The 21,377-nt window shown below is 41.2% G+C and overlaps 1 protein-coding gene across 1 annotated transcript in view; it reads right to left on the bottom strand.

Moving 5' to 3' along the window:
• The window catches only part of LOC108163504 (protein nubbin), a 45,820-nt gene extending 30,877 nt beyond the window's left edge, over positions 1 to 14,943 (bottom strand). The window contains exons 1-2 of the mRNA XM_017298829.2: positions 14,450 to 14,943; positions 6,511 to 7,676 (exon numbers count right to left, since the gene is read on the bottom strand). Of these exons, the coding sequence (XP_017154318.1) occupies positions 6,511 to 7,504 (994 nt within the window). The 5' untranslated portion in view covers positions 7,505 to 7,676; positions 14,450 to 14,943. The remainder of the gene's footprint in view (positions 1 to 6,510; positions 7,677 to 14,449) is intronic.
• Between the last annotated feature and the right edge of the window lie 6,434 nt (positions 14,944 to 21,377).

Below are 21,377 nucleotides of genomic sequence, written 5' to 3' on the forward strand. Positions count from 1 at the left end.
TGATTTACTAAATATCTCGTACCTTTGATATTAGTTGGGGAATTTTAATGATTAGTCGCTAATTTTGTTGGGAATTAATGCCACAAATAAAATAACTAATAAAAATAGAACAATCTATACAACAAAATTAGTTTAAAAATCCCAAAAGTTGAAGAAATATTAAAAATCGTACAAAAACTTCAAGTTTGGGAGGGCTTTATTTTCAGGTATATCCACTCTATCCACAAAAATCCCGAAAATTCCTGAGAAAGCTCTCACAATTCTCTTTTCCATTCCCTAATTTATAAAAATATTTTGGGTCTATATGGCAAATCCTAAGTATGGGAAAAGGATCTACTCCTTCAGGCCCACAAACAAAACTTTTCCCTTGTGGGAAAATCCTTCCAAAATTTGTTTAACTATTTAAATTTTGTTGTAAACTATGCCAAGCCTCCAACCACTGTTAAAAAAATATAATAATTTGACCCAAAACTCTCTCTGGGACTGGGGTTGGGGGGATGGATAATTTGAGCAAATTTTCAAAGAGCAACATATCCGCTGACCCGCGAGACGCGACGCGACGCGACTCAACGCGACTCCTCGCCGACTCCCTTTAATGGGTCTTCTGGCAGCAATTTTCATATGACAAGCCAGGGCCAGGCCAAGAGGAAGATTCTTAAGCAATTTGAATCCGCAGCGACCCAGAGATCCCAGCGAGGACTTAAAATTATGATTAAGTATGATCATCTGGTACTCTCTCGGGCCTGTGTTGAGCAATAATAAAAAGCGGAAATGCTAATGATAGGGTTTCGCAATGTTCGAACATTGAGCGAGCAGATATCCTTGCCATCCTGCTGAAAGATAGTCCCCCCAGCCCCCAAAAAAGCTCACGTTCCACACACTCGAAAATGGAAACAAATTTATAGTTCTCCGTCTCCATCTCCATCTCCATCTCCGTTTCTGTTTCTGTTTCCCTTTGAAATTATTATTTATGCATATAATTTGGCCAGCTGCCTTTTGGGTTTTCTGCGGAAACAGTCGACGATGGATTTTTATGAGAGGCAGCCCCCCAGCCCCCAGCCCCCAGCCCCCATATGCAACCCTTTTTAGAAGGAAGGAAGAAGCAGGACGTAGGCAAATTTTCTTGCAGAAAAAAAAAACGAAAGCCAAAAATGAAATATCACGTCTCAACTTTATTACGGCTAATTGGAGGCGACTCTGGAGCGGTCTGGAGCAGTCTGGAGTGGTGCAAATTAAATCGCTGAGAGGCCCACAAGGCGTATGAGTTACGATGCGTTTCAGTTCATTGGAAATTTTTGCGGCATTTTCTGTGGTTCCAAAGAAGGCGCCAGGATCGAAGCTCGGTGCCTGGTGCCTGCTGGTGCATTGCTCAATTCAAACAGAACGTAGCACAAATTTACCATTTTTTATGGTAAACATATTGAAGAGTTCCTCTCCCCCTCTCCCTCTCTCCATCTCTCTGTAAGCCCGGCTGTTGCCCATTGGCCGGCAATCAAACCGAGTTAACTGCCCGAACGTGCCTGAATGGTTTTTTGGCCCCGGTCTACGGCCGGCCATCAAATGCAATTCTTCTTATGCAATTTTATTAAAATTTTTAAATGGCATGCAAAGAGGCTAAGTTCGTGCCTGGCCTAGAGGTGTCCCAGGGGATAGATTTCGAGCTACCAAAAAACATAAAAAAGAAAATAATTCCAAGAGTGAAATTATAGACTTTAAAGACGATTTTATAAGAGGCTTTCTATCAAGAGGAGGCTATAATAAACAGTATTTTTATGGCGTACAGCTCAAAAAAAAAAAACCTCCTCTTTACGCAAAGTTTAACCCCACAAAAGCCACACAATCTTGACGAAAATTGCCAGCACTTAACCCACAAACCCATTGACAAAACGCACCTCTTCTCCCCTCCACCCTCGTCTTTTTTTTTGGCTCCCACACACATAAATTTTGAGTGCAAAAACACTCGTATTATCTGCAGCCATCGAAACGTATTTGTTTGCCCAAAAAACAGAAAAAAAAGAAGCACAAAACAAAATATGAAATAAAATCAAAGTAAAACCAAAGACAAAAGAGGCTTTCCCACAGCAAAACAAATTCCCATGGCCCTATGCCTAAGCATGCATAATTTTAATTTATTTGTGGCGGCAGCCACAGCCCAAAACCCGGCAAAACCAGGCAAAACCAGGCAAAACCACTGCCCAGGCCAGGCCAGGCCAACTAATAAAAGTAAAAAGCAGAGTCCAAAATGAAGCAAAAGCCAAGAGGCAGAGGCAGAGGCAACCGAACCGAGTCTTGGGGAATATTTATGGAAATACCTTCGGGGCGGAGCTCCCGAATTGCGAAAACGTTGATCAAATTTTGCCAGATAAGCGACGACGACGAAGTCGAAGACGAAGACGAGCGTGGATGATGGTGATGGTTATGGCTATGGTTGTGGCTCAAATTGTGCGGCTAGAGATGGGAGCGTGACACGCAAACACCGGGGATGATGGGGGTCTTGAGAGCAGGTGGAATCTTGGAAGCCTCCAGGCAGGTTTAGGGCCTTTTCTCTACACAGATTTGAAACAGAGAGCTCCATTTCATAGATCATTCCATCTGCAGGAGGTGTAATATTGTTGGGGGACAGATTGGATCGCTTCGATCGTGGGATTCTACCATTTTGGACACCTTCAATGGCGAGAACTCTGGAGAATCAAGGGATTTGCGGAACTGTGACTCACGCACCCACCTCCAGGATCCAGCCAGCTCATATGCATGTCGAGGTCTCCGCCAGCGAGTCATCAGCCAGCAAAGGAGGAGCAGCAGCTGGAGCGGGAGGTCGAGGCGGCTGGGCTTCAACTCTGCGTCTGCCTTACAACGTCATCAGTTTTTGAAGGCGTTGCCAAAGAGCAACCGCCGCGGAGACTGTGGGAACTCATATTGCATGCTGCACACATACAACTCAACCGAAGAGCAGGGCTCTGCCCCCCCTGCCCCCCTTGCACCACCCCGCTATGGACCGATATCGTGCCTTTGAAATCTGCATTTGGGTCTCGGCGGCTTGCCAACTCGTTTGCATTTCTTATTTGCAACGTTGCAGCCTCCGCTCCGTCAGATTGGCTGGCGTAATCTGTTTTAACTTGACTTGAACTTGCCTCAGCCCCCATACCCCCAGCACCCAGCTCACATTGCACTTGATGGCCGCTGTAGCCTCCTCCATGGCCTGCTCGCTTTTGACGGTAGTCGTGCTTTGGTTATAAAAATTGAAGCCGCCATTAAATTCTGACAGTTGTCAGCTCTCGGTTCTGGTTGGAGTCGCAGTCGGAGTCGGAGTCGCAGACGGAGTCCCCGGGTTAAGTAGTTGGGAGCCCGGTTCCCCCTAATGGCTGCTGTACTTGGCCGAATGGCAGATGATCGTTTTTGGCCAGGGATTTGGTTATAGGTGCTCTCCCAGCAATTGGCAACTCCAAATTCCTAACTGGGCATTTAGCCGGTAATAGTTTGGGGGCCCGTAATAACCCCGGGGGGCTGGCGAGGCAGCTGATTTGATCTTTAATGCCCAGGCAGGGCCCTGGAAATTGTCTATTCTACGTGGGGCATACGCAATCTGTCATAATTCATAATTGATTGATGATTCCGCACGCCGATGGTGGAGTTCATTCGAACATAATTAATAAATCATCAATGATCGCCATTTGATGGGGGATCTAATTAAAGTTCTATAGAGAATTTTGTGCGACAAAAGGAAAAGTTTTTAATGTATTTTGCAGGAGATAAAAATTGGAGTTGTGGGTTTCGATGTTAAGATAGAAAAATATAAATAATAATACAAAAATAAATAAAATAATAATATAAAAATAAATAAAATAAAATAATAATAGAAAACTAAAACAATAAAAAATAATAATAGAAAAATAAAATAAAATAAAAAATAATAATAGAAAAATACAAAAAAAAAGAAAATAAACAAAATTAAATAAAATATACCCATAAAATAATTTTTAAAAAATTAAAAAAAATCGATTTGGTGTGGTTAATGAACTAGCGCACTTTCCTAATTTTCCCTCGGCATTTTCTGGGTTAATATCCCACAACTTTATTACTTAAAAACAGAATTGTATGACTTTTCATAGGGTTTATTATTTGTGTCTACAGAATGGCTATAACTGCAGAAATATTGAGCCAAAGTTGAAGTTTTCTTCACTTTAAAATTGTATTAAATTTTAAAACTATTTTAAATATATTTTTGTATGGTATAGTCATATTTTTAGACTTAATTTATTTACCCACAATATTTTCCAATAAAATTCTCTCAAATTCTCCAGAGAATGTCGAAAACACAAACCTTTTGGTAAATAAAACCCCCTAGCTTTATGGCCACCAGTTCTTCCAAGATTAGCCCTCACTGCCACTGTTTTCCCTCACCGCAAAGCGGATGTTTTGAATACTCTCTCGATCTAGGGCTTTTCATGGCAGGCTGCGCCTTTTGTGAGCTTTTTTCAGGTAGCAATCAGAGCTATCACTCAACCTGCAGCGTCTTGATGAGTTCAAATTGCTACTGCACTCGACTCGGGCCCCAGCCGCGAACCCATCTTCATTTATCATTTTCAATAATAATCAAAAGCCATCAAAAGCGCTGAATGAGACCGAAAAAGAAGGCGTCAGAGGCGATCGCATCGCAGACAATGGCCTGACAGACTGCAATCAACTTGGGGCGAACAAAAGATGCTGCCAAAGAATTCTCGCCCGTCCCGTACTTGGGGGGGGGGGGGGGGGGGGGGGGGGGGGGGGTTATTAAAAAAGAATTTGCATAAAAGACACAGGTCGAGGCACGAGCACAAAACCACAAGGATTAAGCAATAAATAACAGAGAGAGAGGGGAGCGGAGCGGAGCGGAGTGCTTGATTTTCTATGAAATTATATTCAAATTAGTTTGATGTTGCCGGCCGTAGAGGCTCCAAACGGTTGTACAAATGGCATAATTATGGTATAGACACAAAGCACTTTGAGATCACTTTGAGGGCACTTGAAATTATGCTAAAATACCGAATGGGGAGGAGGTGTGACCAAGATGGTGGCACAGGCCCAAGACGGAGGCCGCCAGACCCCAGACTCGGGCTTGGCTCTGGCCGAAGCTGGAGTCGGAGTTGGCGGCGCTCATCAATTATCCACGTGCTTACAGAGGCTGGCAATTTGTTAGATGTCTGCGGCGGCGGCGAGGGGACGGACTCACTTTTGACACCTCTGACGTGATTATAACACTTTTATGGTTAGTTATTAATGCTTTTCATATTCAGTAGAAGCACGCTAGAAGGAGATTTTCAAAAGGCAAGAAAAATGCGTTCCAGCTCTAAGAAAATTGTGTGTAAAAAATGTAACCAAAAAGGGGACAAAAGAAACAATTCAGACAACTAAAAATTATTTAAAAATCATCGAAATTAAATCCAATTAAATGACTAAAAAAAATTTCTACAAAATACAGTGCTTTTGAGACTTTTTTCAATGAAAAAGAATCATCTAAAACCCCTTAAAAAAATCTATTTAAATCTGTGAAAATATCTCTTTAATGAATTTTTAAGGTCAGCGAATATTTGAACTCATTTTCTTGGCCAAAAATTAGCATAATTTTAATTGAAACACTCAGATATGGATTACCCACAGGTCTAACTAATTTCCATAATATCTCAAAAAACCATTTAATTGCTCTACATGCAATAATATCATTTCCTGAGCTGGTGGGGCCATGTAAATTTTGTTCCCCAGCGCGACGTGCAGACGATATTCAAAACTTGACCAAAGAATATTATTCATTCCGGTTGGCGCTGGCACGTCAACCGCTCGCTATCTGTTGGCCTAAACCAACAAAGATACATATAATAAAAATATATACAAATATTGCGTGCAGACAACAGACAATTTTATGAAAAGAAAAAAGGAAACAGAAGTCGAGCAGAGAGACGACGACGATTGGCTGATGAGAGGGCGCTCCGATGATGTTAATGTGTGCTGCTGATGATGATGTTTAAGACCTGGGGGGGAAACCTGGTGTAGGGTTTTCGGGGGGATGGGGGGGGCACGGAAGTGCCGCTGCATTGCTGCAGCAAACGTGTCTGCTGATGAGGCTAATGATATGAAAATGAGTCCGGGCCGCAGATGACACGAAAGTGTGAGCAGCCATGGAGATGGCCACGGCATAATCATTTCATTTTATGAATGAAATAAAGGCCGCATAATAAATCAAAAGACACACACGTTGCCAAATTTTGAGATCAAAAGAATCGTGATCGGGACAGGAAATGGAAATGAGATGGCATTATTAAAAACTGCGAGGGGAAGTCCAAGGATGCCCAAAGAGTAATTAAAAATCAATAAAAACATTGAATTCGTGATCAATCCATAAACATTCCCATTTTTAAAGGTTCCAAAAATATATAGATTTGAGTAATAATTCTGGAATACTTGAACAACTTCTCAAGCGCCCCTGGCAGGTGCTGGCTGCATCTTTTGAAAATAATCATAAAACATCAAACTTACCGCCTGGATTTTGCATGCAGATGTTGCTGAAGTGGCTGTCATCATTATCGGCCTCGTCTTCGTCTTCGTCGTCGTCGTCGTCGTCGGCAACATCGTCATCGTTATCGTCAATTGTTCCGGAGGCTGTTGATTTTGTTGTTGTTGCTGTTGCTGTTGCTGTGGCTTTTGGCGCCTGCAATGGTGGGGATGTTGCTGTGGCTGTTGCAGTTCTTTTCGGTGTGCACGGCATTTCTGTGGGGCTGGGGACCATGGCAGCAACGGCCACGGGATCGTTTTGCTTTAGGGCTACCAGCGAGGCGGCCAAATTGACGTGTTGCTGAGGCGTGAACCCAAATACCGATGTTGCTGCTGCCGCCGCCGCCGCCGCCGCTGATTGAGTTGTTGGCTCGCTTTTAATTGTTGCTGCCGTGTGTTGCTGCTGTTGTTGTTGTTGTTGCCAGTACTCGGCGGCTATCAAATGTTGCAGACTGTGCGTAGGCAAATGTTGGCCAAACAGATTGCTCAGATGTTGCAGCGGCGAACTGCTGGCCACATGTTGCTGCAGGAGTTGCTGCTGCAGCAGCAGTTGCGGATGATGATGCGGATGATGATGTTGCTGAAGCTGCTGCTGTTGTTGTTGCTGCTGCTGCTGCTGCTGTTGCTGGTGATGGAGGTTGCTGAGCTGATGATGATGTGGATGATGATGATGATGTGGATGATGTGGATGATGGTAGAGCAGTGTGCTGGCCGCAACGCTTTCGTTGGCCTCGCCATTGATTTTGTATTTGGTTGTTTTTGTCGGCGTTGACATTGTTAGTGCTTCCGCTGGACACAGCTGTCGTTGGTTGTTGTTGCTGCTGCTGCTGCTGCTGCCGCTAGCCTGATTTGTATTGCAATAGCTTTTGTATTCAAGTAACATGCCGTTTTTGTTTTTGCTGGCAACCTGCTGCCCGTGCCCGTGCCGTTGCCGCTGCCGTTGCTGTTGCTGATAGTAGTTTGCTAGCAACAATGGCATAATCAGTTCTTACAGCTAACTGTGCCAACAGCAGCAACAGAACAGCATAGAGCACACGGGTAATCACTTTCCAGGTAGATAGCAGCCCCCCAAAGAAACCTCCTTCTCCTTACGATTAGCCCGCCTCGATACGGAATGCTCCCCAAAGTTGGTCAAGTGGACAAACAGTCGTCTGTAATTAGGCAAAGAAGATTAATTAGCCATAAAGGGTGCTGGTGGGGGTTTAACCCCCTCTTTTAGATCATAAATTAAACAAAAACAATTGTCACGCTAATAAATAATAGAACAAACATTTAAAAATAATATAAACGATATTTCGACTAGAGAAATACCTGCTTGTGGGCTTAATGGGAAAAATAATCCGAAAAATTTGTGGAAAATTATGAGCCAAATTATTGAAGGCTACAAAGCCCATTTCTCCTTCAACAAATGACAATTTTTGGCAGGACGAGCGAGTGGCTTTGCATTTTATAATAAAAGTAATTTTCTCCCTTGAAAAAACTTCCTTCCTCCTATTCCTATATAACCAGCCCCTCTCCAAATACCCCGTAAAAATACAGTCCGTGCCCCCCCCCCCAGGGAATCAAATCTCTACCGCGCCACAAAGGAAATTCTGGCCAGGCCAAAAGCCCCAACAATTAGAAATTCAAAGACCTCAAATCGCATTTTCAGCTTAGAAGAAGAAAGGCAGTCGAGAGAGGGGAGCAGACTCCACTCATTTATGCATACTCATCATTCGGCACGCAAAGGGTTTGATGGACATGTGAACCCGTTTATCTGCTGGTTGGGGCCGCCTTCGGAGCTTCTGCTTTTCTCGCTTGTTTTTTGTCATTTTAATTAGTTCAATTTCTGTTTGTGTTTGTGTAAGTTTTGGTTAAATCTTCTCATTTCGCCTTGAAATTTCACCTGGCGACAAGGGCCATAAACATGACGGGGCTGGAAATTAAAATCCAAAAATGCCAACTCATTCGTACTTTTCGTTAGCTTATCGGGCGGTTGGGTGGGGCGTGGCGGAGGGCGAGAGGCGGGGGGGAACAGACAAAGTCTGTCAACGGTAGCAAGGCAATTGAACTGAATATTCATAATCGCCATCCGAAGATAATAACTACAAAATAGCTCCAATGCACTGAGGGAAAAAGTAAGAAATATTTGTTTAATGATTTATGGGGTGGAAAATTGGAAGATATTCCCAGGTGATCGATGGTCCAATGTATTTTAAGGGAATCCAAAGTAAATTAAGATTGAAAGCTTCTTTTTATAAAGACAATTTTTAATACAGTCGAACTTCCATATAGCGAATATAAGGGGGAATTTTTGATAGGGAAAATTCGTAATATGGAATTAATTTTTAAGAATATGGAATAAAATAAAATATAGAAAACATCGTTTTACGGAAGTTCTTAATAGAGAAGTTCGAAGGGGGCAAGCACCCTGCGCACTCGCTCGCCACCCCCGGCTCACTCGCTTCCTTCCAAAATATAATAGAGAAATAATCCCGTTGCTTTCTTAACACACCTCCCAATATATGGAACCAATATCGACCCAAAGTCATTTTTTTTAATTAAATTAATTTTAATAGTAAAATAATTAACTTTCCATAATTATTCCATCTTTTGAGTCTTTCTATGCTTAAAATATAACCTCCTCTATTCCTAATTTTTCCATCGTTTCCCCACCTGGATTTCTCTCAGTGCTGCAATTGATATACGAGTACGCCTCGTGGCACCCCGACACCGATCATGGGCACACAGACTCCACACCGAACTGCGGAATGTAATTACAAGTCATCTACCCGATGTTTTTGACCATTTAAGCCACAACGAAACGAAGAAGAAACCCCCCAGAGGGAGGGGGGAACAGTAGCCGGTAATCAGACAATAAACACCGACAGAAACAAATTTCCATTCATTGTATTGGGGCCTAGACACACGCATAATTGCTAATGCCATTTAAATGTGGAAGAACTCTGTTAACCCCCCAGTCATCTTCCCCTTCCAGGGCCCATCCGAGTGCAGCGGAAATGTGGAAAGTGACGAAGGCGATTTCTCTTTGGTCTATTGTGGAGATCTGAACCCAGTAATCGTATTACGAAACCTATTTCGATAGCAAAATGAGAACAAACTGTTCTCGCAGACAGTTTTACAGTTTTAAGCAGGGGAGCAGGGAGGCATAGATTGGAAGAACTATGTCATTCGATTAGAACTATGAATAGTTGTCATTTATGGTTGATATTCAGGGAAACGATTGTAGGCTTAACCGGGGAGACAGTAAAAACACTTGAGCAGGAAACTCCCTGTTCGCTCTGTACGAAAAAAAACACTAATAGTCATTATAAATTCATAATCTTATCAATTATGATGCGATAGTGCACTAGAAGGCCGAATTTTAAAGGAGAGAACAATCTCCAAAGGCCACAAAAATGATTAAAAAGGTATTCAAATTTTCGTGTAAAAAATGGATATTTTTGGGTAATATTACGATATATTTGTACATTTCTAAGATGATTTTTCATCAGAGACTTTACAGAGACAGAAAATCTATTAGAAGTAATATATTTGGGTCTCCGAATGGATAAAATAGTAATACGATAAATTTATAATTAATTTGGGTAATTTATAGATCTTGTCTCTTTCCAAATTCCATGTAGGTTGGCCTTAGTTTGAGTTCACTTTAATTTGAAACATGTCCCAGCCTTCGTCATCGCCCAAGTAGGTTGTGAATCGCGATTACTTCAGACCAAAGTTCTACGTAAATATTGCTGTGCAACAGGTCGCGGTGTCCCCTCCAAACAGATGACCTTTGCCCACCCAACCAGACAATGCCCTGGCTTACATATGGTCTCCCCCTTTGGGCTGGGAATTTCCTGCGAAACGCAGCCCATCAATTTCCTTAGAAATTCGATACAGTAGATATTTGGACAATAAATAGAAATAGTAGGTGTATTTTTAGCCCGGGGCGACTTCAAATGCTAATTGAAGTTTAGTTGAAAATTAAAAACTTAATTATACTTAAGGCCTCTCATCGATTTCTGTCAGCCAGCTAAGACCGGAGTGGGCCGGGTCTGCGTTTTCGGTGTTTATGAATAATGGGGCGCCATTCGTAAAGTGCCAAATGGGGGTTTCCTGGCGGCTCAAGTCGGCTTACAGCTCTGAACCCCACGAACTCCCGCAATGAAACAATTTGCGGCTCAGCAACTAAGACAAATTAAACCCCATTGCAGCTCAATTATAATTAGCAAAACATTTAACTGATTGCCCCGCCCTGTCGTCGGCAGTTCCAAATTCCGAATTCCGTTTCCAAAATTCTAAACAAATTGGCTGTCGCCCTATCTAGACACCATTTCCCCTTTTGGCATTGAGTCATCCGCCGTTTCCCGGTATCAGGCGGTGCTATCTTGAGCCACTAGCCAGGTCTTACTGTAATTGACTAATGAATGCCATTCATTGTTTCTGCGTTTCTTTTTTTTATTATATTTTGGTTTTGTTTTTGAGTTAATTTGGATTGTTATTGGTTCGATTTATGGGCAGGCGCTTTCGCAAGAACAGACACAGGTGCAACCAATGGCCATCACGTGGCGTCTGATCGATTAATATACTCGTAAGAGTCACTCAAGTGCGGAAGTTTAAAGGAGATTCCCAGAATTGCCATTCAAGGGAAAGAACCAGACTCAAAATCGGTAGAGCACGGTTCAGGCGGATGATATCAGTATTTTAATGGTCTAGAAAAGTGGAAAGGTAGCTGGGATATCCTGGGATTGCTCTAGACAGGTATTAGATGAAGTACGAATTAAATACAGTTCATAATTATCATCAATAGATCTCTGTTCGAACTACAGATACTCCTCCAACTATACCCAAATATTCCCTATCTGAGACACCCCTAAACGGTCCACAATCTTTAAAGAATTTCCCAGAACAATGCCAATTAAAATCGAGGCAAAAAGGGAAGTCCCTTACCCAAAAAAGACTGCCCCATTCCAAAGATTGTCAACCATTGCCCACTTGAGGGGAGTTTACGAGTGCTATCACGCCAAGACCTAGCCCAACCCGAACCTGGAACGATAGGGATAGCGATAGGGAAGAGTCGAAATCTGAACTGAACTTTGATCGCACCAAAACATCGGACCATATTCCGATAGATTCCATTGTTTACTCCCCAGCTCTGCGAATTCCCAGAATTGTAGAGCTGAAGAACTGTAGAGCTGTAGAGCTCTCCAGAGAGCCCTCGAGTGTTTGTGGAGTGCAGAGCGCGCAATAAACGAAATCAGGTGAATTTAGTAAACTTTAATCACGAGCCTTCAACTTATTTGTTAATTTTGCAAATTATATTTTATTGTTTGGCCCCTATCGCGCTTCCGATTGACGGAGGGGTGGTGCAGGACTCCTTTGACACAAAATTAACTTATCAGTAGCAAAGAAATCAATAACTCTTATCGTCCAGTCGCTGACTTTTTGGTCTTGTTGACAAGCCTTTTATGTACATTTTTATAAAGATAGTGATTCATATGTAAATTATAGAGAAAACTATATGGTTCGATAAGATTTCAGTGAGATATCTCATGTTTATTTATAGCAAAATGAACACATGATGGGTTTTGAAAAGAAAGAACTATGGGAGAGGGCCAATGGGATCGGAAGAAAGCTGGGAAGTGGTAAGAATTACAAGAATCTATGGAAAATTCGATCTTTTAAGCCTGGTTAAATATTTATTCAATTTTTTACTGATTTAAATCGGTCCTTTTTGTACAAAACATGCTCATGTACACTTCTTCTTTATTCCAAAGATTTTTCAACGCTTTTGAAGGTTCCTCTTCAATGATAAGAAAGAGCAAACATAAATAATACAATATGTCTTATCTGTATACCCTGTATTCCATTCCTCCTTACATTTTCACTCCTGTTTTTCTATAGAAAATTCCCAATACTCTATATAAATATATGCTAAAATATTTATGTATAAATTATTCCATAAATCACTTCAAAATTGATCAATCCCGGCTGAAAGAAGTCTTATCCTCCTACCATATAAATTCCCTTAAGCTCTTCCCCTACAGGGCATCCAATTGTCGCCCTAGCTCCGACCTCGCATCAATCGATACCCATCAAATTGATTAGTTTTGTGGTGGGCCTTCGGCCGGAGTGTGTCTTGGGCAAATGCCAATTGTCGAACACGTCAACGATGATATGCAAAGTGTTGAAGTTGCCTCAAGTGCTGTTTCCATGACAGGTTCTTTGGACTTTATCTCTCGCACAGTTACGGCCTTATCGGGGAGTGGCCGGGGGCAAACAAATTGAACTCATTTTTCTTTTAGACAAGAGCTTCGACGCAACTATCGACACGAGTCGAGTCCACATAAATATTCCAATAATACCTAACCTGTCTTCTTGGTCTGGTCTTGTCTGTTCTGGTCTTAATCAGTTCAAGAGGCGCACCGAATATGGTAAATGGGAAAATGCAGTCAAGATAATGCACCAGAGAGGCGGCCATAGGAGGCCGGCTTCCATGCGGTTACCATTTTTATCTAATTAGGCTAAGCAGGCATGACCAAGAACAAATATTTATTATTGTACTGTAAAAATAATCAATCACTTGATCGTTACAGCAAATGGTACCACCAGCCCCCCAAGATAACGGCATTTGAATAAGAGAAAAACAGAAAAAGAAATAAAAGGAAATGCAGTTCCAACTTGTCCACAGATACTTGAACTCGAAAGAAACAAACCAAGCGACGCACAAGTGTTATGCTAATAAAAACATATCGAGACGATCGCTCCGTGCCGTCCGTACCGTCCGTAACGTCCGTACCGTCCGTACCTTATCGCCACAGGCAACAAAGTACATACAGAAATATATGCCCGTATTGATATAGATATAAACATCAAACAAATCGAGAAGGTTGGGTAGGAAGGAAAGGGTAGGGTAGGGAAGGGTAGCTGCCCAAGACGACAATATTTAAGGTGTAAATCGATCGGTTTTCCTTACACTCGCTTTTGTTTATTGTATTTATTTCAATTTTAATATTATTTATCGCCTGGCGGTGGCTGGCTCTTTGCCGCGACATTGCGAAAGGTATCGTCTGGTGGGGCGGGGAATGAAGGATGGCGAGGTGGCACTTCAACGCTTCAGAGTAAACCTTGATGCAGGCCCCTGTTTACCCACAGGGACGGGTGGACGGGGGGGAGGGGGGAGGGGAATGGCACCAGTTGGAGTCAAGGGAATGACATATGTATGCCTTTTGGATATAGGATAGGTTTTCCTGGTCTTCAAACCACTGAAAAAAAAAACACACACACATAGAATTTTGTGGTTGGGAAAAACCCCCGATCGAAAATCGTAGCAACATAAATTAAAGACGGTTTCATTTTTATTAAAGGCTGTTCAAGATTATAGATTAGGATTGTGAAATTAAATTCGTGTTTTTTCAATTGCGTGATTCACGATTAGGGGTCCAGGAATTCTGGGGAACTACTATCATAAAAGAAGGGCGGTTCGCAACAGAACGATTTACTTTACAAAAGAAATTACTTCAGTATGAAAATCCACAGATCTTAAGCCACAAAAAATCTAAGGATATTTGCGATAAAAATTTGTATTATTTACCCCAAGAAAACATTGATAACATTTATCAGTGCCTTGCTGCTATGTTAAAAATATTATAAAATTAGAAACGAGCAGGAAGGCCCTGGAGGAGGCCAAGCAGTAACTCACACAAAAGTCTGGCAAAAAGGCCAAGAAATGATTACCTTTTTGGTGCTACAGCTATGAAATTGATAGACAAATGTCTGTACAAAATATACAAAAGGAAATTCTTTATATCGAAATCTGTATCGACATAAATATTTATACAAACAGTTCTTGAGTATTTGATTCGGATATAAAATATCCCCCTGATTAGTGTCCATCAAAATATTCATTTTTATTATATGTAATATTCTTTTAAATTACCTTTTTGTTTTATTATTCTTATGATCGTATATTGTATAACTTGTAACCTCAAAATGGCAAACAAAAACTCTTCTCACTTTTGGGCCAACCAAAAATCATTATCATATTCGTCACTTGCACTCTTGGCCCGAACAATCTGTGGCAGAATTCGTTTGAAACTCACTTTGGTGCAACCCCAAAAATTTCGTATATTTTTTTTTGTTGGTGGAATTTGCGTCTTAGCCTTCCGACCGACAAGTCGCACAAATGCCGTCGTTAAAACGCAGAAAATGCGGCACAAAAGAGCCAAACAAAACGCGGCGCGTGAGGGGCGGTCGTGGCAAGAGCGGTGTGGATCGGATCGGATCGGTTCAGAGCAGAGGCATCACGCGGACAGGCTCTGGCTCTGGCTCTGCCGTGGGTTCTGGTTCTGGAAGTTGGTGGCAAAGTCCGTGTGGTGTGGAGACGCGAGAGCGCGCGCACTTGAGCTACAACCACTGAACGCTGAACTGAACTGAACTGAAGCCAGCTTGTGGCTGAGTATCTGAAAGATGCGCGCGGATCGGCGAAAAGCGCTGCAACAAGTTTTTTTTCCTTTTGTTTCTTTTGCGAAAAACGGCACAACAAAATCTATAAAGAAAAAAAAAACAACAAAAGGCAAATAAACAAACGGCAGCCACTGCACTCAAACAATTGCACTTTTTGCACACACACACGCGAGTGTGCAACATTGCAATTGTTGCGCAGAGAGTGGAGAGCGAGAAAGAGAGAGAGAGGACCCAGTGATAACATGTCGCTCACGTGGTGGCTGCCACTCTCTGGGATCGTTCTCTCCACCAACACTAGTGCAAAAAGCTGCGATCGCTCTCTTTACGCATACCAGTGCAAAAGCTCTCCGCTCCGCAAAAAGTTGCTCTCTCTCTTTGGATGCCTCTTAGGTTCCACAAAAGCTGTCGCTGTGTGCGAAGCTCTCGTGCGAAAAAGAGATGGCAATGTGCCGCTGATTTACGACTCTCACACACACACACGCACACCATTGCTTTATTCAAATCAGCCGCTGCTCGCTGTCTCTGTCTCTGTCCCTCGCGAGCTTTTGCCATGCTCCGTTTCGCTTTATTTAAATGCACGATTATCGCTGGCGCTGGCTGTGTGCGTGCTTGTTTGCTTAATCCAATTGGAGGTGGAGCTGCTGCCTCTGCTGCTGTGCTCCTCTAGCGCATGCCTGCCATGCCCCATCACCATTGCCGTATCGCTCATAGACCCCCACACGCCTGCATATTGGATCGCCAACTGTCACTGGGATCGTGGGGTGTGGGGGATTTATTTTGGGGGCACACAGCTCTATCCAATTGGATTTGTATGTTTCAAAACTGGTTTCGTATTCCATCTCTCTCTCTCGCTCTCTCTCTATTGGCACGACTTGTTATAGGGTTTTGGCTATTAACTAACTAAGAAAACAGTTAAACATAATGTGGGATTAAGTGGTATCCATTAGGGTAGAATATAGATTCACAAAATAAATGGATATAGTTTTGAGTACATACATTTATATTTGTAGTATTTTTTCTGTGAATAATTATTTGGTTCTAGGCAGTACGATATTTTGTAATATTTAAACTTTAAAACTTAAATATCACGATCTTTAAATATGAATTGGGTATAATTCATATAATTTTCAATAAGATAAAGTTTTATTTTTTATGATCTTTCCATGAAAGCTAATATTTGCTATTTATTGGAATTTTGTATCATTTTTAACATTAATTTTGCTATTGGTTATATTATCTAGTATAGGTGTAATTATAATAATTTATTAAATATAATTTTTTTATTTGGTTATTTTATTTTTTTTATTTTTTATTTTATGGAATATTTATTAAATATTATTTTGGTATTTTTTATTTTATTTTAATTTATTTCATAGACATTATGGATTTTGTATTAATTCTCCCAGCTATCTCCAATCTCTAAAAATTCCTCCTAAAATACTGCCCAATCCCTAACTCATTCCTCTTTTAAATTTCCACAAACCAAAGATCTTGAAAAATTTATCTCTCCCTCGGCAAATCTCACTGGACAGGCGTCTGTTTTGTTCCCTTTTCCACCTGAAACACTTCAATAAAATTAATCAGCAATTAATCCACGAAAATATCTCAACAGAACCGTTGGCCAGTGCCCCTCCCCCGCCTACCAGCCATTGAAGACTCGAGAGCTTTCAGGCTGCGTTCAGCCCGGAGCTTCGATTGGAACAATGCCTTTGTTGTTGGGGCTTCTCTGCTGGCGCCGCAGCTTCTGTATCGCATACGCACGATCGATGACACAATTCCGCCAGCAATTAAGTTGATTCACCTCTTGAGAGCCAGATTCAGAGCCAGACCCCGAGCCCAACGTTCAATTTGCCGGCCTTTAAGAAAGCTGTCAACGAGCGATTCCACAGCGAGAGATCTCCTCTCCGGCTACGACCTGGGTGCATAATGCCCACCGATCGAGAGATGAGCACACAATTGTTTACCATATGGAGGATGGCCAGGCATTCCGAGCTGTCCAGTCGGGCTTATTAGCCTGTCGTTTGCATTTCTGCGCTGTATTTCTGCGGTATTTCTGCTTTGTTGAAGAGGCGCCGGGGCCCGGCCCCCCAATCCACGCCAGCCAGCCAGCCAGCCAGCTCTGAGGACTGCCGGTCAATTTGAATGCAAATTCCAGGCATTGCACTCTTTTGGTCATTCAAATACTGCCGCGCACAGTGGCCAACGCATGGAGGAACCTTTGACGAATGAAGGAAGGGATGTGGGAATACCCTGGGATACGGAAGAATTATTTAATTAATTATTGTTGATTTTTTTAAGAAATTTTAGATGGAATCATGGAATCCATACCCTGATCAAAATAGATTCATATTTTTCTAATATTTCCATAAAAGTTGCGATCAAATTATACTTAATATAACTATATCGATGCTGTTTAAGGGAAATATAAGTAAAAATATAAGTTAATATTATAAGACTAGATTACGAAATTCTAACAAGTAGAAAACACGTCAAAAATACATCGATATTACGTTTTTATAGTACAGTCGAACTTCTCTATTAAAAACTTCCATACAACGACGTTTTCTCTATAACGCATTTGTGTGGACGTTGACATGCAATGACTGCATCTTTCAAGAGGCGATGCAGTTACTGCACCGTCAAGTGGCCCGTGTGACACCAGCAGAAGGCTGTTACGCGCGGACCCCAGGCAAAACGCAGCCCTCCTCCCGCCCAACCGACCGAGGGGCGCTGCCGCATGACGCGCGGTGCGTAGCCGAACCAAACGCGAACATGCAAGAAAGATAGCTATTAGACTAACATTCGAGGAAAATTAGTACTAAACTTACTAAGAAACTAAGCATGCAATCAAAGTACAAATACCACTACAGCTACTAATTAATAGAAAGGTGTGTAAGGATTAATAATTTAATAAGGGGAAGAGAATTAGTGGTGGATATAATATGGTAGAGGGAATTATAATCCGAGCATAAGACCCTAAACGGTTCATGCAAGGAATAATTCGATCTACAAAGTGGAAGGAACAACGGTATAAAATTTCTAGTCAGTCTAATAGGAATCGTGAAGTTTATGCGGCTCAACAGATCAGGGCTGTCTATGTCACCCCTGATCAAGTTGTGCATCAATATCACACCAAGCATTTTTCTACGGTTAACTAAGGATGGGAGGTTTACTAATAGTAGTCTACTAGAGTAAGATGGGAGTCTTACACCCGCATCCCAGTTAAGGCCCCGCAGAGCAAAGAGTAAAAAGTTTTTCTCTACTGATTCTATACGGTCCTGGTGTACTTTGTACTGAGGGCACCATACACAGGAGCCGTATTCTAAGATCGGACGAACAAGCGAGGTATAGAGAGTCTTTGTTATATAGGGGTCAACTTCCCGAACATTGGAATGCTATATTCTGCAGACCTAATTTCTATACTAAAAATTTTCCGTATAACGTACTCCCCTTGAGATTCCTTAAATGGAATTTCGACCGTATATTATATATAGTTTTTAAATATTTAAAATTTAATCCGATAGTGCTTTCTTTTTTTTTTTAATTTTAATTAAATGCAAAGAAATATAGAAGAGAAAATTTCGCTTGAAAAGAATTCGCTTGAGAATTTACAAAAATAAATAATGTCAATAAAATAATAAAAATTCTGATTGACAAATTTTAATTTTTTAAAAATAATCTGCTCATATTTTTTTAGCAATTTAAAGTAATTTTGTTCAACTGTATCATCACTTAAAAAACAATTAGACTCAAGTTATAGATCCATAAAAATTCCAAAGCTCGAACCACTGTGCCCTGATCATTGGTTATCCTGGGACCAATTCATCATGGTTGGTTTGTTTCCTGGAGCTCGGATCTATGTTTAAATTACCATTTAAATGTTAGTTTTTTCATTGGCCACACCACTACACTCCCCTGCCACTCCATCCGTGGGGCATTTCATCACAATGTTACATTCACATTATTCAGGCAGCATAAAATTGCAAACACATATTATTGACACATCATTATCAATCAAAAGTTATGCTCAGTTGAGAGTCCGCAATGCTTCCGCAAAAGAGGCACAAGTACGAGTACTCCACTCCCCGACTGCCCCACACGCCCCTGTTCATTACTCTATGGATTACAGCTAAGTTTTATGACCATGATTTATGGCAGAATTCTTCATAGGCGGCCGTTCTGGTTTGATGGTCGAGGCCCGGTCTGGTCTCGGGCCCAGTGCACCATGAAGCCTCTTCGCCAAATCCGAAAAAGACACACTCGCTGACACGCACAGGCCGTCTAGATGCGGGCTACTGTACAGATGTATCTGTATCTGTATCTGTATCTGTATCTGTATCTGTAGCTGGCAGATACGCAGCTCGCTCGCTCACTAACTTTATGCTTTATGGCCTAATCCCGATGGTTAGTTTTGTTCAACATAAACTGCTCGATTTCATGTTTTCCATTTAAATGTCATAGAAAGTTGTTGCAAATCTTTTTTCTCTCTCTCTTCTCCATAATTTTGGTTAGTTTATTGGTTTCGTTTGAATGCCAAATGCATTTGCCTTGTTTAAACTGATAATAATTGGTGGGAATAGTGGCATTAAATGCTCCAAACGATGGTCGGTGTCAAGGTAGAGATTTGAAGATTGTGTGGGGAGTTTGAGACGGGGTTTTAAGGGGGGAAAGATGGGATTGTATTGGATATATACTACTAGGGGCGCCAAAGAGAGAAAATTTCAATTAAAGAAAACTCTTTTCACATATTCGTGGTGGAATTTTAATGTGTTAGACATTCAATTACATTTTTATGAGCCCAGTTATGCTAAGAGCCCACGTTTAATGATATAGCATTTACAAATATAATGTATATCCTCCGCGTTTAAGCAAAAAAATACCTTGTAACACAACTAATATAATATTCATCATACGAATACCTTTGTGGATTGTACATTTCCTTGGCTTTGGTTTCCCCGAATGGCATCTCATCCATATGGAACTGCGTGGAAGGCAGGCCATTTTTCATTTCACACTTGCAACACGCCAGCCCCTGCACATTTTTCTCTTTAACGCATTTTAACCCTCCGCCGGGACTTTGCATTTAAATTGAAAAACCCAAACAGAGAGAGAGAGGAAAACAATTAAAATTGATATGAAAAGGGCTGTGTCTCGGGGCCTCCGACCGACGCGTTGACAAATTGTCCGATTATGCAAAGAAAGTTTTATAACTTTAATTGTCGCATTACAACACCAGCCAGCAACAAAATGTTGTCTGTTAAGGCAGACAACAAAAGGCTGTGTAATTAGACGGGTGCTCCTCCGTCACCCTCCCCTCCCTTCTCGCCTGACTCCACCGCGAATACATTTCTTCTGGAGCATTACAAATGAGCCATTGGCGTGCGATTCTCTTGATTATTTTAATTTCGGTTTAACGCTCTTTTCGTGTGTAATTGTTTTTTAAGCAAAAATCTAGCCTCGGAGGTGGACTCCTTCGAAGTTGAATTTCAATTAGCATAGCCTCTCGCCTCGACTCGCACATCGACTCCGCCCCTCCTAAGTTGTTGCGATAAATTCAACCATTACAGGTGATTTTTTTGTCCATTATTTTGAGATCGGTCTGCTGTGATAGGCCGGCCAGTCCCGGGACTGGCACTTACCTCAGATTTCCATCTGTTTTCGGTCTCTTTGCTTTTCATTTCAATAACTAATTATTGCAGACAGATTTCCAACAGTTTAGCGGCTTTGTTGGGGGGGCCGTTGGCGCCAACCCCAATCCACTTTTGGGCAGCTCTCTTAATTGGGGTTCACTGTAGATGCACTTCCTCATAGAAATGCAACAGCTCAAGGTGAGATTCAAGTGGGAAATAGGCAATTTACAGAAAATCTGATATGGTTTCGAAATTAAGGTGTAATTTGGGCTTTGCTTTAAAAACTTTTTATAAAAAAAAAATACTTTGTATTTTTTTTTAGGCATTTAAAAGCACAAAAGAGTTGAAGATTTAAAAATTACTTTTTCAATTATAGATTATAGAACTAAGGTGATGGGAATAATTTTTAAAAAAAAATATATATTTTGCCTGTATATACACTGCCTGTAGTTTTAGATATTTATCGGTATATTTTTAGATCATACTTTAAAAATTAAACCATAAAAATCTCCTAAATAAAAATCTCCAAAATAAAAATATTGACAAATTTCCAATTGGTTTTTCAATTATAGATTAAATAAAAAAGGTGATGGGAACAATGCATCTCAAAACTTCTACGTGATTTAAACATTTTTTAGAAATATATTTTGAAAAGATACAGTATAATATACTGTCTTAGAGGATCTCTAAAACTATATACGTTTTATTAAATTTGGCTTAATTCCTTCACTTTTTTAAAGCTTAAACTTTGATAATTAAATTAAACAATCT

Source organism: Drosophila miranda, chromosome 4, assembly GCF_003369915.1.
Source record: "Drosophila miranda strain MSH22 chromosome 4, D.miranda_PacBio2.1, whole genome shotgun sequence".
Lineage (NCBI taxonomy): Eukaryota > Metazoa > Arthropoda > Insecta > Diptera > Drosophilidae > Drosophila > Drosophila miranda.